Here is an 18349-nt window from a genome sequence, read left to right as displayed (position 1 = left end):
AGCCACACGCTAGACTGGCACTAATTTTTGTAAGAGCACACTCACTTTCGATCTAAAATTTGACATCTTTCCCATGAACCACAAAGCCAGTCTTTGCTCCTCTACTACTCCCCGCATGCTCTGGAATCAGCAGCTGTATAGCACAGCTGTTCCTCAGCAGCACTTCCGTTCCATCACACAAATCTTAGGAGGTTGTGCCGGTGGTCCTGGATTTATGATGGCTCAACGTGGATGGTTCTCAGACTCCATGGCGCTCACATGTTCCCTCTGTAGAAGTTGTTTTTCAGTTCTGAATGTTGCTCTGGCCCTAGGCTACTCCTGTGAAGTAGGATACCATCTTCTCCTCCAGGGCAGCGTGTGTCACAGCTCCCACTCGTGTGATCACAAGGATAAACAACCAAGAGTCTGCAGTGTAGAGTGCTGCCAAGCTGTGACGTTCAGTAGGTGTTCTAACTGCATTTCCAACTAGGATATTTGCAATTTATAATAGGCTTCATGGTACATAATCCTATTGTACATCAAGGATCACCTAGATTTCTACTTTCACTTACATCAATGTATTTCTTTCTCTTGAGAGTCCCCTTTTGACTTGAAAATTATATATATATAATATATATGTGTATGTGATATATAATTAGATATAATATGTACACATATTATATTATAAAATTATATATATTATGTATAACTTGACTCAGTAATTACATATATTATTTATATATTATATTACATATTATAAATATTATATATATATTTGACTCAGGAATTACACAGATTATGATGTGTATAGCTATAGACATAGATATAGATATATGCTTTGATATTTTTCCAAGCAGTGCTATATTTTCCTGTTGCTGCCCTGTTGCTGGTTTCCAGCTGGGTCCCACAGTGATCTGACAGTAGATCTGGGTAGCGGCCGGACTGAGAGCTCTCATCTCTTGGTTCACTCACTGTAAGCTTGCAATGCCTTCAGCTGGCCCGGGGGCATGCTGGAAGCCAGGAACTTGATCCAACGCACTCATATGCAGGGCAGGCACCTAAGCACTTTTGTTATCCTTGCTAGGGAGGCGGATCAGAAGCAGAGCAGCCGGAACTTGAACTTCTAGTCACATGGAGGACTTGAATCTGCACTCATATGGGATGCTAGCATTGCAGGTGAGCAGTTTCACCCACAGCACAGGCTCCCAATCTCTGCATTTTAATTGGTGTATGCTAGTCACATTTAATGAACTGATATGGTAGGGCTTAAGTCTGTCCTTGTAGATTCTTCAATTTTTTATTTCTCTGCTTTCTTGCTCATCCCTTCCTATGAATAACTTGAACACTTTTTAAATTCCACTTCGATTTAAACACACTTGTTTTTGAATGTATCTTTTTGTGTATCCTTTTCAGTACATGTTTTAGATTTTTAGGTACCAAATTATACATACAGGTGTCTTTGTGGTGCAGTGGGTCAAGTCACTGCTTGGGACACCAAAACACACAATAGTGGCGTGCTGGTATGAGTTCTGGATCATCTGCTTCAGATCCAACTTCCTACTAATGTGCCTGGAGGGCAACAGATATGGGCACTTTGCTTACTGCCATCAGCTTGCAAGTCCTGACTGGGGTTCCAGGCTCCAGGTTCCGGTGGTTGCTCCCGGCGCTTGGGGCTGAATCAGAGCATCTGCCTTCCGGATAAATAAATAAATGCTTATTTTTAAAATATTTATTTATTATTTTTATTGAAAAGGCAGATATAGAGGGAGAAGGAGATACAGAGAAAAAGATCTTCCTTCTGCTGGTTTACTCCCCAAGTGGCTGCAATGACTGGAGCTGAGCCAATCTGAAGCCAGGAGCCAGGGGGTTCTTCTGGGTCTCCCACATGGGTGCAGGGTCCCAAGGCATTGGGGCATCCTTGACTGCTTTCCCAGGTCATAAGCAGGGAGCTGGATGAGAAGTGGAGCAGCTGGGATTAGAACCAGCATCCATATGGGATCCTGGCACATGCAAGGCGAGAACTTTTGCCACTAGGCTACTGCATCGGGCCCAAATACCTATATTTTTAATATTTTTTGAAAAGTCAAGAGTGGCTATTTTGGCGAAGGCATTTAGCATAATGGTTCGGATACTGCTCAAGACACTGGCTCAAGGAGCTCCTGCCTCCCACAGGAGAAAGTTGAATTGAGTTCTTGGCTTCCAGCATGAGGTGGCATACTGCTAGCTGCCGTGGGCCTTTGGGAAGTGAGCATGTTGACAGACCAGCAATGTCAGTCTCTCTCTCTCTCTGCCTTTTAAAATAAAGAAAAAGCAATTTTGTGCACCAGTGCTATGGTGTAGTAAATTAAGCCTACAACGGTGGTGCCAGCATCCCATATGAGCGCCAGCTTTTACACTTTTGATCCAACACCCTGCCTGTTTGTGGCCTAGGTCAGCAGCAGAGGACAGCTCAAGTCCTTCGGTCATCAAGTGTTTTAGTTTGGCTATTCTATTATTTTTATTATTATTATTATTATTATTTTATTGGAAAGGCGGATATACAGAGAGGAGAGACAGAGAGGAAGATCTTCCGTCCGTTGATTCACTCCCCAAGTGACCACAACGGCTGATGCTATGCTGATCCGAAGCCAGGAGCCTCTTCCGGGTCTCCCACGCGGGTGCAGGGTCCCAAAGCGTTGGGCCGTCCTCTACTGCTTTCCCGGGCCACAGGCAGGGAGCTGGAAGGGAAGTGGGGCTGCCGGGATAGAACCAGCGCCCATATGGGATCCTGGGTGTGCAAGGCAAGGACCTTAACCACTGCGCCACCGCGCCGGGCCCGTATTCTATTATTTTTTTACTCTTAATTTCTGCTGGGCTCTTCTTCATGTCTTCTATTTCTGGGTTGAGTGATTTTTCATTCATTTCAAGCAGGTAGCTAATTTTCCATAAAACATTTTTACGATCACTGTGTTGAAATCCTCGTCACGGAAGTCCAGCTTGTGCCGCTTCAGTGCTCATTCTGTTTTCTCAGTCGGTTTGAGATCTAAATTTGAAATCTTTCTGGTTTGGGGCATAATGAGGAATTTGCTAGTGAAGTGCAGACATTTGGAGTGCTATTTTAAAAGCTTCTGGATCTTACTGAATGGCCTTGGGAATTCGGCAGGGGAATCTGGTCACCTATGGGGAAGGCGCGGATGAACTCCATGCGGGGAGTAACCCAGCGGACAGTATATCAATCTCTCTCTCCCTCTCCGTAACTCTGATCTCTTTATTAAAAACAAAGCGTTCGTGTTAGCATATCTTTTCTGCAGCAGGTGAAGGGACACCGTCTAACTACGGCTATTTGTGAGTGCAAATCTTGCCTTTGGACTTGACCTTGTCTGAGTCCTCCCTAGCAGGAGCAGGAGAGGTTCCTCATTGCAGCCCAGTCGGGGTAGAGGTCTGAAGTGGTTCTGTGGGCATTGCTGCTGAGGCTGGGAGTGGCTCACTATCTAGTCAGGTTACTCCTTTTTTCCCCTTGTCCTTCACGCAGAGAACACAGGGTTTTCAAGGACTTTCATGTCTGGAGCTGTTGCCATTGCTGCGATACCAGCTTGTCCAACACCCAAGTATTGGAAATGTGAGTTCAGAAAATCTAGGCAGTTGGAGCACACTAATCCTTTGCCTGCAGTGCCAGCATTCCCATGGGCACTGGTTCGTGTCCCGGCTGCCCCACTTCCCATCCAGCTCCCCGCCTGTGGCCTGGGAAAGCAGTGGAGGCTTCAGCCATTTGAAGAGCAGCCATTTGAAGAGCAAAATAGCAGATGGGAGATCTCTCTCTTCTCTTTCTTTTTCTATAAATCTGCCTTATTGATAAAAGCAAATAAGTCATAAAAAAAGAAAGAAATCGCAGGGAATTCATCACTGTACTGCAGGCCACGCTGCAGCATCAAGGTCTTCAGCCAGTCTGCCTTTTCTTCCCCCGCTAGAATGTCTTGTGCCTGTTTCCTATATACTGCCCTGGACTTCCAGTTGTTCTTAGCAGGAAGGCTAGGGAGCAGTAATTCTGATAAACTCCTTCTTCCTGGAAGCAGAAATCTAGAGTGTTGTTTTGAGTATGCTAATTTCACTATGTCACTCTACAGCTTCAAAACATCTCAAGGCCTTCCAATCCCCACAGGATCAAACCCCAAACAAACAAACAAAAACTCATGGAGGAGAGATTGTGTCAGATACACCTGTACATTCCCCAAGTCCCCTGAGAACTCATTCAGAATCAGGCTTCACTCCATGTATCGTTTATGCCAATCTATACTCCGGTGAATGACACATCTTCCTAAAGATTACTCCAGGGCCATACGTAGAATGGATGTGTCAAGTCAGGAGAGCCGTGCCAACATCAGCACCACACTTACTTTCCACAGGCAGCCGGCGCCGTATGGCCAGGCGTTCCATTTTCCGCTGGGTCTCTGCCAGACTGAAAAGAACTCCATACACGTACTGACGGGCTGATCGGAACAGGAGGGCGGCTGGAGGTAACTCCATGTTGCACTCATCCTCGATACAGACAGGAATCTTAATCTCACCCTAACGAGAGAAGAGTGCGGGGCCAAGGAGAAAAATCAGTCCCGGCAAGGTTTAGATCGGATCTGGGGAATCACCTGAACAGCAGAAGCCTCCGTGAATTCTGCTCCCTTTTCTGTTTGCATTCAGACAGAATTGTGGCCCAACAGGAACCCAGCCTACCACAGCCAATTTTAAGCTACATTCCATTTTTTACAACATTGACTTATTTTTTATTGGAAAGACATAATACAGAGAGGAGAGACTGACAGAGGTCTTTCATCCACTGGTTCACTACCCCAGAGGCCACAGCAGCCAGAATTGAGCTAATCTGAAGCCAGAAGCCAGGAGCTTCATCTAGGTCTCCCATGTGAGTGCAGGGGCCCAAGGCTTTGAGCCATGCTCTGCTGCTTTCCCAGAACACAAGCAGGGAGCTGGAAGGAAAGTAGAGCAACCAGGACATGAACTGGAACCCATATGGGATTCTGGTACGTGCAAGGCAAGCATTTAGCCACTAGGCTATGGCACCAGGCCCAGTAATTCTATTTCTAAAGTGTCAGCTTTGACCATCCGTAGCTGACTAGTGGGCAGGACCATTTTGGAAGCCTTGCTGGGGGCTGGGTACACGTGGTTATGCACGATACGTGAAGAGCAACTCTGCAGTAAAACAGGAAGAAATAAGGTACCAGGACCTGAAGCCTCTTCTTAGGCTATATCCATTCCCAGATCTGCAGTGTGTCAGCATGGGATCTAAACACTGCAGACGTCCACAGTGAGGGCTGGGCATCCTACGGGAGGGGAGCCAACCACTGTGGACACATGCATCCTGTATCAGAGTGACAACCCAAGTCCAGGCTGCTGTGTATCTGATCCAGCAAATGCACCTGGGAAAGCAGCCGAGGATGGTCCAGGTGCTTGGGCCCCTGCGGGAGGCGTGGGTGGAAGTCCAGGCTCCCAGTGCGGGGCTGTTGGCAGCATCTGGGGAGTGAATGAGCATATGGAAGATTGCTGCCTTTCAAGTTGATGAAAGGGAAGATACTTTAAAAATATATCAGTTACATTCCTTTTCTGGGGGTTTAATTTGCCACTCAGTCCCATCTTCTAGTGGTTTCGCATTAGGTGAGGCCCTGAATTGAATGAGGCTCCCACCAGAACCCTTGGGTTCGGGCCCAGCATGATGGCTCATTGGCTAAAGTCCTCGCCTTGCAAGTGCCAGGATCCCATCTGGGCACCAGTTCATATCCTGGCTGCTCTACTTCCCATTTCAGCTCCCTGCTTGTGGCCTGGGAAAGCAGTTGAGGACGGCCCAAAGCTTAGGGACCCTGCACCCGCGTGGGAGACCTGGAACAAGTCCCTGGCTCCTGGCTTCAGCTCAGCTCCAGCTGTTACGACCACGTGGGGAGTGAACTAGTGGACGGAGGATTTTTTCCTTATCTCTTCTTCTCTCTGTAAATCTGCCTTTCCAATAGAAATAAATAAATCTTAAAAAAAGAGAGAGAGAGAACCTTTGTTCTCTTTTTTCCTCCCTTCAGATACTGGTGGTTGAATTCCCTCTGGTTCACGCGGTCTTAGGGAGGATGTGGTATGGTGCTAAGCCCCAGGAGGAGGCGGGGCCAGCCTACCTTTGTGAGGATGTGGTAGATGTACGGGTACATGAGACCCCTGCGGTGTCTGTGCTCCGCAACCCGCAAGACTTCCGGGGCGACTGGAGGCAAGGGTGGGATGGTGATATCCATGTGGTTCCTTGTGGACATAGAAAGCAGAGACGGGATGTGGGGCTCTCCGTCCCCGAGGCTGGATTCTGAAACGCCAGCATCCATGGGCTGTCCCCAAGACTCGCGCTCGCCACTGGGATCTGTCCATCCAGGCTGCTGTTGAAGTGCCTCTGTGACATGACTGGAAAAAAAAAAAAAACAACAGAAAAGTGAGCCTGGTAGAGAGATCTGTAGTCGGGGCATCTGCTCTAATCCCAAGGCATCTCCTAGAATATTCAACCTGCCCCTTCCGCACAGAGGTTCTCACTGCCTTCAGGGCCACATTCACCCAAAACAAATGCTGTCCACTGCACAGGCATCAACCACTGAGGAGGCCCAGTCCTGATACATGCACTCCAAGGTCAGACCACACATCCTGTGATTTTTCCAGGGTAGCCGAAGTCTGGGGCCAGTGGTCTGCTTGGAGAGTTCCTTCAAGAAACCACACTTGCAGTAATCTCACTAGACTCTTGTGTGCACCAGCCAGTGCAGGGTCAGGTTCACCTTCACCAGCCAATGCATATAGCAGTGGATGCAGCTAACTGCTCAGTTCCCAGCAAGGGAATCCCCTGCTAGGTCTACTCCCAGCCTTGGCTCCTATGTGTGCTATTGGGCACTGTGGCCCAGTCTGAGATGGCCTGCCCTCCGTCTCAGCATTCATCAACAGGTGTTACAGCATGGTTCAGCCTAGCTCATACCCAGTCTTGCTCTTGCTGGTGGGTTCAGCAGCCTAGCCTGGCCCACCTCTAGCCCTCATGTGAACTGGGAGGTGTTATGGTCCAACCTGTCCTGGCTCTTGTTTGTGCCAGTGTGAACCGTGGACTTGTCCTAACCAGCCCATCCCCAGGCTCCGCTCACACATATGCTAACAGGTGCTGTTGCCTAGTTTGACCTGTTCCTACCCCTAAGCTCAGTTCTTTTTTTCTTTTTCTTTTTCTTTTTTTTGACTCAGTCCTTGCTTTTACCCATGGGAATTGCAGCCTAGCAGGGGAATTTTCCAAGTTCCCATACCAGGCCTGCTCCCTGCCCCAGATCTTGCATGTGCCAGTAGATGCTGTGGCCCAGCATGACATGGCTAGCCCCCAGTCCTGGCACTCACTGGTAGGTACTACAGCAGATGCTTACCATGCTGGTGGAGGCTCAACCTGGCCATGGCCCACCCATAGCTTCAGCTCTCACTGGCAAGTATTTCAACTTAGCCCACCTGGGCATAGCCCACACCCTGTCCTGATTCTTGTGCATGCAACAGGTGCCGTGGCCTGGCTCAGCCTGGTCTGCCCCTAGTCCCAGCCCACACAAGTGCTTCAGCCTTGCCTGGCCTGGCCTGGCCCAAGCCCCAGTTCCCGTGTGTGCCAGCAGGTAGTACCGTCTGGCCCAGGCCGGCCTAGCCCCAGCCCAGCCCCTTGTGTTCCCCAGTAGAAACTGCAGCAGAGCAGGGAAGTTTCCGAGGTCCCCTACCTGCTCTTAGCCCCACATTGCATGTGTGCCAGTGGGTGCTGTGACCCTTCTTTGCAAGGTATGTCCTCAGTCCTGGCAGATGCGGTTAGCCTGGCCCAGCCCTCTCAGCCCTGGCTCCCAGAGTGTCAGGTGAGCTACATGGTCCAGCCTGGCTCAGTTTGTCACCACTATCAGCACTCTGCATAAACCAGTGAGTACTGTAGTCCCCCAGAGGCACACAAGTCCCTTACAGAATCTGCCCCCATATATAGTTCTCTCACATTCTGGTAGGTACTACAGCCTAGGCCGATCCGGCCCACTCTCGACTCCAACACTTGCAGGTGCGTACTGTGGCCTCGCCCAGCCAGGCATGCCCCCCAAGACTGAGCTTTTACATGTGCTAGTAGGAAGTGGGTGATACTATTTAGCCCAGCCCAGATTTCCCACGTGCACAGGTGCCTTGGCCTGACCTGGACATGTCCTTTGGTTTCTCCCCTCTAAACTACCTGATCTGAGCTCTGTCGCACATCCGCGAGGACTTTGGCTTGGTCCATGGAAAATCTCAGAAGTCATTCTTCCCCTGTCATACATGCCTTCAGCTGTTTCCACACCAATACATCCTCAGAGCCTCCTTCCCCAGGCAATCTGCAGTGCCCCAATCCCTGGCCTAGGGGAGTGATGGTATGTCCCTGCCCAGTGTTCCCTTGTCTTCCCCATGTATCTAAAATAGTAGTAGTAGTAGTAGTAGTAGTAGTAATAATAAGTAACTATGCTGGCACACTGGCATTATCCAGGTCCAGAATGCATGCCAGCTATTGGCTGCTTTACTCCCAGAAGTATAACACCTGCTTCTAACAGACTAACTCAGCCCCAACCTAGGCAGCTGCCTACAGCTGGGGAGAGACTCTTTAAGTAGCCAACCAAGCTCATCTACCTCCTTCAAGAATTAGGAGGTGACACTCATGACACACACCATATATCCATGCCAATGCTGCCCTCACCAACCACTTTTGTTGCCTTTCACTTCAGTGGTCTGAGGGGCTGAAAATCACCGCCCCTCTACATGGGGTCAAAGGGGCACGCAGTGAGTAAGTATAGAGAATGGTTTCCCACTTTACTTTCTTAGGAAATCCAACACATCACACTCTGCCCACACCTTCTGGCCAGGTTCCCAACACAAGCACGCAGAGGTAGCTGATCCATACACATACTTACTCAGAGCCGGCTCCATTGGGCTCATCACCATCAGAAGATGATGAATGTGACGAGTCTGGCCTCAAAGGTGGCGATGCTTTGGAAGGCAGGTAATTGGGGAACTGGGATGCAGACGAGTCATAAGAGACAGCCCAGTTGGCAAAGGGGCTGTCCTGAAGCACAGGGTCCTCAGAAAAAGTGTGTGACTCCCCCAAAGTGTGGGGAGACAAGAGAAGTGATGAGCTGGGTCCCATTGGGAATGGTGGTGGATATTTCATTTTCTGGGGTACTTGGTGAGAAAACTAAAGGACGAAGCAGACACAAAAATTATTTAACATCAGCTCCAAGGTGGGTCCCTCAGTAGCTTCAACACAGTAATTGGTGCCAGGAGCAGGGGGTGTTGAGATACAAAGTGGAGGAACAAGGAAGAATTCTAATAGAGGCACAGGGCCAGATGCCTCCAGAGGCTGGAGAAGGAACCTGCCCGGGGCCTCCAAGGGCCACTCTTTAACACCAGCTAATCCATCTCTGCAGGGTCCTCATGGTGATGGACTTGGCTGTTCTAGTGACATAGCGTGACTATAGGCTTAGAGAGCGTTGGAGTTCTGCCGACACTGAATCACTCCTAACCCAAGATTATAAAGATTGAGAAGCAAACTGAGCAGCACTAACAAAGGCTTACCATTGGCTTTCCAGTAGAAATGGTGCCCATTTGATTTCGTGGAAGGGGAGGATTTCCAAGGCGATTATTCCGAAAGCCTAAAGGCCAACAGAAAGATCCATACTTTATTCAAGCCCAATAATTTGATCACGTTAGATTCTGCTAACACAATGTCATATGGAAATCTACCAAGAAATAACAACATGAACAGGTGATGCTACTCTGGCCCCAGTGTTCCTGGGAGATCACCTCAATCTGCCACAGTAACAAAGTAGTTGGGGGTCAAATGGCAGCCTTACCAAGAAAAGAGGGACCCACTGGCAGCGAAGAGAGCTTGGTTGTGACCGAGTAGTACTCAACGGCTTTCTTGAATCGTTCTATTTTATCTTCGGTCCTGGACTGCATGAGAGAACATCAAATTTTTAGAAAAACTATGAGAATGCATCTGTTTCATATAACTTACAATCTGGGAGTCAAAACAACAACAGAAATCATTATTTTATTAAATACAAGAGAACAGATTTCCACTCCACAGAACATCAGGCAGGGAGACATAAAAGGAAAGGCAATGGCCATTCAGCCTGAACAGTTCAGATCTCTGTGTCCCATCCTAGCGGGCCTGCATTCAAGCCCAGGCTCTGACTCCAGACACCAGCTTCCTGCCACTGCCCACCTGGAGAGGCAACAGTGAGCATGCAAGTCATCGAGTCTCTATCACCTGCATGGGAAACCTGCTTGCGTTCCTGCCTCCTGGTTCTGGCCCCAGTCACTGCAGAGAACTGCGCACTGAATCAGTAGAGGGAAGCTTTCTCTCTCTCTCTCTCTCTCTCTCTTTCTCTCTCATTCTTTTTCTCTCTGCCTCAAAAAAGAAATACTATTAAATCCTTAGATAAATTGAACTTGCTTTATATTGTCTGCTATTGAAAATGATTCTGTGATCATTTAAAAGTGCCTATGGAGCAGGGGAAAACCACATGGTAGCACTATCTAAAGATATTTTGTGGTGTTTACTTACACTATTGCATTTTTAAAAGGATCTATTTATTTATTTATTTTATTTTTTTTGGAAAGGCAGATTTACAGAGAGAAGGAGAGACAGAGAGAAAAATTTTCCATCTGCTGATTCACTCCTCACATGAGCACAACAGCCTGAATTGAGCTGATCCAAAGTCAGGAGCCAGGAGCTTCCTACAGAGCAGGAACAGGGCTGGTGCCTTGGCATGGTAGACTAAGCCTCCAATTGTGTGCCAGCATGCCATGTGGCATTGATTTGCACTCCAGATCCTACCTGTGCAATCCAGCTCCCTGCTTGTGGCCTGGGGAGGCATCAGAAGATGGCTCAAATCCTTAGCACCCTGCACCGACATGGGAGACCCAGAGGAACTTCCTGGGTCTTTGCTTGTATTGGCTCAGCTCTGGCCATTGCGGCCATTTGGCAAGTGAACCAGTGAATGAAGGAACTCTCTCTGTGACTCTGTCTTTCAAATTAAAAACAAAAAAACTTTAATAAAATAAGTGGAGCAGTTGGGATTTGAACGAGCATCCATGAGGATGCAGGGGCCTAAACATATGGGCTGCCTTTTGCTGCTTTCCCAAACACATTAGCCTCAAGATGGATGGTAAATGGAGCAGCCAGGAGTCAAAAAAGCACCCATATGGGATGCCAGCATTATCTACCACACCATAATGCTGGCCCTTTTGTCTTGCTTTTATTACATTAAACTAAACTATTTAAATAATTTTGGAGGGCTTACATATTTCATCCCTATGAATGTATCATCAATTATGGAACAATTTTCTTAATATCGAACATTTAGCTAACTCTAACACTATTAGCTATTGTAAATCAAGCAGGGGGTGGAGGGTCACTGGTTAAGCTGTCAAGGACACATGCATCCCACATCAGGCACTAAAATCAGGCTGCCTGGTTCAAGCCTTGGCTGCTCTGCTTTTGAACAAATTCCTGTTCATGTGAATTTTGACCCAAGTACTTGGGTCTGTGTCACCCATAGGGGAGACCTGCACTGGGTTCTGGGCTCCGTGAACAGGTCCCACTGGTTGTGGACATTTGGAAGTAAAACAACAGGATCTCTGTCTCTTTGTCTTTGAAATAAAATTTTAAAATGCTAAAAAGAGTATCTATAAAGAGTAGATATTGTCCATTTAAGTCATTTGTGGATTTCAGGTAATATCCTTAGGACAATAATGTAAAAATTAAATTATATTGGTCCAAAAGGTCTAAAAGCACTTAAATGCATATAAAACCACATATTTTGGCCCAGCACAGTAGCCTAGTGGCTAAAGTTCTTGTCTTGTACACGCTGGAATCCCATATGAGCGCTGGTTCTAATCCCAGTCTCCCTGCTTCCCATCCAGTTCCCTGCGTGTGCCCTAAAATCAGTCAAGGACGGCCCAAAGCCTTGGGACCTTGCACCCATGTGGCAGACCCAGAAGAACTCCTGACTCCTGCTTTCAGATCAACTCAGCTCCAGCCATTTTGGCCACTTGGGGAATGAACAGTGGATGGAAGATCTTTCTCTCTGTATCTCCTTGTCTCTGTAAATGTGATTTTCCAAGAAAATAAATCTTTTAATAAATTAAACATATCTTATCATTTGGCACCATGACCCAGAAGAAATTAGCAGATATGTATACCAAAAAAAACCATGAAAGGCTATTAGTAATACCTTCATTTATATATATATATATATGTTAAACTTGAGATAAATATATATCAACAAGAGAATAAATTACAGTATAATCATACAGAGGAATGTCATATAGTAATAAAAAGAAAAAAAGCATTGATATACAATGACACGTCTAAATGTCCTTGATATGATTATATTGAATAAAAGGAGAGACACATGTGAGGACATAGAAAGTTCCATTAATGTAATGTATGGCAGAACAGGTAAAAATTACTGTTTATCTCTTGGGCGGGAATACCAACTGAGAAGGAGTTCTTCAGTTGTCAAGCCGTTTCCACAGCTACTTAGAAATCCTCTTGCTATTCCGATCAAATGGATTGTAAGACTATGTTATCCTTAAGCCATTTTTTAGATTTATTTATTTTTATTGGAAACACGGATCTACAAAGGGAAGTAAAGACAAAGAGAAAGATCTACTGTCTGCTGGTTCACATCCCCAGAGGTCACCAGGGCCAGAGCTGAGCTGATCTGAAGCCAGGAGCTTCCTCTGGGTCTCCCACGCACGTGCAGGGTCCAAGGCTTTGGGCCGTCCTCGACTGCTTTCCCAGGCCACAGGCAGGGAGCTGGATGGGAAGTGGAGCAGCCGGGACATGAACCTGCGCCCACATGTGGTCACAGCACATGCATTTAGCCACTTGGCCATCACTCTGGGCCTCTTTAGTCATTTCTAACTTCTCATTACAAAACATGTTCTCATAAACATATGTATAAATAAATCTCTTTGAATTATTTAATAGAGAAACTTCTGAGAAGTACAATTACTAGGTCAAAGTGTTAGCATTTTAACAGACTCTCGACAACATGTACCAAATCGCTTTCTGAACCACACGTCTGGAGCTATACTCCTATCACCAGCATCCAAGAATGTTCATTTCGCCAAAAGAGTTTTTGTTTTTGTTTTTACAAAAACAGTTGATCATTGCAAAAGAGTATTTGTTTCTTGTAGAAAACTTTGAACCCATGATGGAAAAAATTTTAAAGCATCTACAATGTCATGTCCCAGAGCCTAAGAGTGCTAGTGCTCCACGTTTCGATGGAACGCCAGTCTCCCTCATTTACATGTATGCATGCACAAGCAAAAGAAATCAAGACCTCACCGTCCTGCAGCACAGTAGGCTAAGCCTCCACCATCAGCATCCCATATGGACACTGATTTGTGTCCTGGCAACTCCACTTCCATTTCAGCTCCCTACTTGCGGCCTGGAAAAGGAGTAGTAGATGGCTCAAACCTTGGGCCCCTGCACGTGCCTGGGAGACCCAGACAAAGCTCCGGACTCCTGGCTTCAGATCTGCTTAGCTCCGGCCACTGTACCCAGTTAAGGAGTGAAACAGCAGCTTGACACTCTGTGTCTTTCTCTGTCCCTCCTTTTCTAACGCTGTCTTTCAAATTCAGGAAAAGCATAATTTAAAAATTATTTATTAAAAAAGATTTCTCTCTTTCAATAAATACAAATTTACAAAATACAGGTTTATTGTGGTGTAAACCTTCTGAAATTCATGCATAACTTTTTATAACACACACTTCCCATTAGCATTTTAAGGAGCCCTCGTATGTCTTACAGAATATTTAACGCCCATAAGTTGAGATCAACGATCCACTCTGCAGATACTCTGAGTTACAGAAGCACATCCCTCACACGCAGTCCCGTTCTGTGTCCTGCCAGGTGAGCACCCTCCCTTCGTGAGTCTCAAACGCTCTTCCTGACATCCCTTCCTGCTTCATCATCTGCGTTGTTCTCTTTATTGGGCTTACTGATTGGCTTCGGCCTCCCCTCCACTTAGCCTCAAGTTCTAGGAGGAGAGAAAATGGTTTCTGGGACATGGCATGGTAGAATGGCACACTAAGCTTCTGCCCGTGGTGATAGCATCCTATATGGGCACCAGTTCTAATCTTGGCAGCCCCACTTCCTATCCTGCTCAAGGATGGCCCAAAGCCTCGGGACCCTGCACCCACATGGGTGACCCAGATGAAGCTCCTGGCTCCTGGCTTCAGATCAACTCAGCTCTGGCCATTGTAGCAACTTTGGAAGGAAAGTAGCAGATGAACAATCTTCCTCTCTCCTCTTTCTATAACCCCACCTTTCCAATAAAAACAAATAAACCCTTAAAACAAAAACAAAAAGGAACCAATGGGATTGTATCATAAAATTTGAAAAATAAATAAAATAAAATATAAAAACAAAACAAAAAATAAAATTTAACTAATTAAAAAGTAAAACAGTTTCTTCGCAGTCCCGTCCAGGGCCAGAGCAGGATGTTGCACACAGCAGTTCATTCATTTTAAGAATACATGACAGCAACAGCTGCTGTGGCCGAGTAGGTTAAGTTGATGCTCAGGATGCCAGCACTGCATATCAGAGAACCAGTTCAAGTCCCAGCTGCTCCGCTTCGGATGCGGCTCTTCCTCACGCACCTAGGAAGGCAGCAGATGACGGTCCGACTAACTGAGCCCCTGCCACTCACACAGGGAACTCAGATGGAGTTCCCGGCTCCTAGCTTCAGTCTAGCTAACATCTGACTCTTGGGTCCATTTGTGGGAATAAACCAGTGGCTGGCAGATCTTTCTATCCCTTCCTTCATCCACTCTCATTTAACATATCTTATTGGAAAGGCTGATCTACAGAAAAAAGGAAAGGCAGAGAAAATGATCTTCCATCTGCTGGTTTACCCACCCCCTCCCAAGTGGCCACAATGGTCAGAGCTGAGCCGATCTGAAGCCAGGAGCCAGGAGCCTCTTCCGGGTCTCCCACGCGGGTGCAGGGTCCCAAGGCTTTGGGCCATCATCGGCTGCTTTCCCAGGCCACAGGCAGGGAGCTAGATGGGAAGTGGAGCAGCCAGGACACAATCCAGTCCCATATAGGATCCTGGCACTCGAAGAAGGAAGAGTAGCTAATTGAGCCATTGTGCTGTGCCCAAAAATAAATCTTTTTCTTTTTTAAAGAGACAGAAATAGACCCGTACTGGCTACTAAAATACATACATGGGGCTACTTCAAAAACTTTGTACAAAAGGCTTATTCTCCACATGCAAGTGCCAGCATCATTGGCCATAACGCTTCTACCTCTCAAATAAAATAAATCGTATTTTAAAATATAAGAATTTCTTCTACCTGATTACATACATGTACATAATCAATACAAAATATCATACTTAGCAATGACTAAACACTCTAAGGATCAGGAATGAGATAAGGATGCCTACTCTTAGTATTGCTATTCAAGATTACTTGGAAATCCTAAACAGTGAGTAAATCAAAAGATGGCACAGAGATGGGAAACAAAAACACAGACAACATCAAATCTGCCCAAAAAACCCTCCTAGATCTAATAAGTGAGTTTAGAAAGCTTACAGAGTACAAAGTCAATACATAAAATGCAATCATATTCCTATACATTGAAATGAGCAAAGCAATAGTCTTTATATTGGGTACCTTAAATATAAAATAATATGTACATGGCTTACATGTTTAAAATTATGAGAGTTTTAGTTGTTGAAAGAAACCAAAGAAGAACTCACTAGAGAGGCATACTATATTCATGGATTCGGACACTCAGCAAAAATCATCTATATATTTATTTGACATCACTCTAATCTAAACACTAAGATTTCTGTTTTGGTAAAAATAAATAAGGCTGTTCTATAATTTATGTGGGAAGGCAATTGAACTTAAAAAATAATACTGAAAGTGGGCCCAGCGCGGTGGCGCAAGTGGTTAAGGTCCTTGCCTTGCACGCCCTGGGTCCCATATGGGCGCCGGTTCCATCCCAGCAGCCCCGCTTCCCTTCCAGCTCCCTGCCTGTGGCCTGGGAAAGCAGTCGAGGACGGCCCAAAGCTTTGGGACCCTGCACCTGCGTGGGAGACCCAGAAGAGCTCCTGGCTCCTGGTTTCGGATCAGCATAGCATCGGCCATTGCGCTCACTTGGGAGTGAATCATCGGACAGAAGATCTTCCTCTCTGTCTCTCCTCTCTGTATATCCGCCTTTCCAATAAACAAAATAATAATAATAAAAATAAATCTTTAAAAAATAATAATACTGAAAATGAATAAAATTAGAGGAGCCACTAGTCAATTTAAAGACTTATTATAAGGCTATAATAATCAAGAATATGGGTTACTGTGAAAGGACACAGAGCAACTGAACAAAAGATAGTCCAGAAATAGCCTCACATGAATATGACTACCAGATTATTGACAAAGGTGAAAAGGGAAGTGAATGCATAAAAGTTTTCTTCATTAACTGTACAGATAATCAAGCATTCATATTCAAAGAGACAAATGAAAAAACTAGTACATCGTACACTGATTAGCCCACAATGTGAAAGAAAGCAGGAAAAAATTAGGCAAATTAGGCAAAGAACTCTTGGATAAAACATCAAAAGCATGATCTATGAGACAAAACTGGATGAAAATCAAAAGTTCTGTTCTGTAATAGATGTTGTCGAAAGTACTGATAATAGGACCAGTGTTGGGGCACAGCACGTTAAGCTACTACCAGAAACACCAGCATATCATATCAGAGCACCAGTTTGAGTCCCAGCTTTTACGCTTCCAATCCATCTCTTTGCTAAGGTGCCTGGGAAGGCAGCAGAAGATGGTCTAAGTACTTTATTCCCTGCCACTCACATGAGATACCCAGACAGAATTCTGGGCACTTGACTTTGGTGTGGCCCAGTCCCGATCGTCACAGCCAATTAGTGAATGATCCAGTGGATGACAGATCTTTCTCTGTCTCTCCCTCTTTCTCTGAAACTGTGTTTTTCTAATGAAAGAAATAAATCTTAAAGAATTAATAGATGGGAAAATATTTTCACACCAGAAACCAGACAAAGACTTGTATACAAATATGTGAAGAATTATCCCAGCTCAACAGTGAGTAAACAAGCAAATACATTAAATGACAGGAGAAAGACTGCTCATGAAAACACCATCCACCAAAGAGGATCTATGAACTGCTGAGCCAATCTGAAACCAGGAGCCTCCTCTAGGTCTCCCACGCAGGTGCAGAGTCCCAAGTACTTGGGCCATTCTTCGCTGCTTTCCCAGGCCACAAGCAGGGAGCTGGATGGGAAGTGGAGCAGCTGGGACATGAACCAGTGTCCATATGGGATGCTGGCTCTTGGAGGTGGAAGATTAGCCAATTAAAGCCATTACACAGGGCCCAAGGGTAGTTTTTAAATGTCATTGTCACAAAGAAAGGAAAAGTACGTGAAGTAATGTGTATGTTAATCAGCTCAATTTAGCCATTCCAAACCATATGCATATTTCAAACTGATGTGTTATATATAATATAGAGAGGTTTTATTTGACAATTAAAAAATACAGTGAGTACCAAGTGCCAGGAAGGAATGGAGCAGTTCCTCTGGAAAATGGCTTGGCAAGGTTTGTAAGAATTTGCACACACACTCACCGTGTTACCAGAAATCCCACCTCTGGGTACTTACACTAGGGAAATGAATAATTATGTTAGTGCCAAAACTTGTCCATAAATGTTATATCAGCTCTACTCACAAGCATCAAAAACTGGAGTCAGTCTCGCTATCCCTTGAAATTTTTGGTGTATCCACAGAATGAATGTATTCAGTAAGAAATGAATCATCAGTATGTCAATATTTAAGAAGTTAGAAAAATCCCAAGGCATTATGTGCATGAAAGAAGCTGTTCTCAAGAAATTGCCCACTATTGAATTACATTCATGTGAACTTTCTCTAGAAGGTATAACTACTACGACAGAGAGCAAACATGTGACTTACCAGGGCTAGGCTTGGTGTTATTACAGAGGCACACCATGAGAAACCTGGGGATGTACTCCAACACAAGTTTATGTCTCACTTGTATATTAAAACAAAAAGTGAAAAACCCACTGTTGTAAGTACAAACCAAATTGCTATAAATAAAACCGTTATTTTCCGAAAATTTGGTTTCATTTTAAGAGGATAAATTACCAGTTGAGTTTTTTTCTCCACGATTAACAATGAAATTTTGATTGTGATTTGTTTGAAAGGTAAGAGAGGGAGAGATTTCCCATCCTCTGGCTCACTTCCCAGATGCCTTTGCCAGCTGGAGCCGGGCCAGGCTGGAGACTGGAGACTGG

General features: G+C 45.6%; 1 protein-coding gene across 2 annotated transcripts in view; it reads right to left on the bottom strand.

The window, feature by feature from the left end:
* Nucleotides 1–18349, bottom strand: part of FAM120C (family with sequence similarity 120C) — a 95583-nt gene that overhangs the window by 33307 nt on the left and 43927 nt on the right. For both annotated transcript variants that reach the window (XM_040998171.1, XM_040998180.1), the window contains exons 5-9: nucleotides 9846–9945; nucleotides 9568–9644; nucleotides 8907–9187; nucleotides 6123–6396; nucleotides 4353–4524 (exon numbers count right to left, since the gene is read on the bottom strand). In XM_040998171.1, the coding sequence (XP_040854105.1) occupies nucleotides 4353–4524; nucleotides 6123–6396; nucleotides 8907–9187; nucleotides 9568–9644; nucleotides 9846–9945 (904 nt within the window). The remainder of the gene's footprint in view (nucleotides 1–4352; nucleotides 4525–6122; nucleotides 6397–8906; nucleotides 9188–9567; nucleotides 9645–9845; nucleotides 9946–18349) is intronic.

The sequence above is a fragment of the Ochotona curzoniae genome, unplaced genomic scaffold, assembly GCF_017591425.1.
Source record: "Ochotona curzoniae isolate NIBS_2020 unplaced genomic scaffold, NIBS_Ocur_1.0 contig_1274, whole genome shotgun sequence".
Lineage (NCBI taxonomy): Eukaryota > Metazoa > Chordata > Mammalia > Lagomorpha > Ochotonidae > Ochotona > Ochotona curzoniae.
The sequence above is the reverse complement of the archived record's forward strand: the minus strand, read 5'-3'. Positions and strand labels throughout refer to the sequence as shown.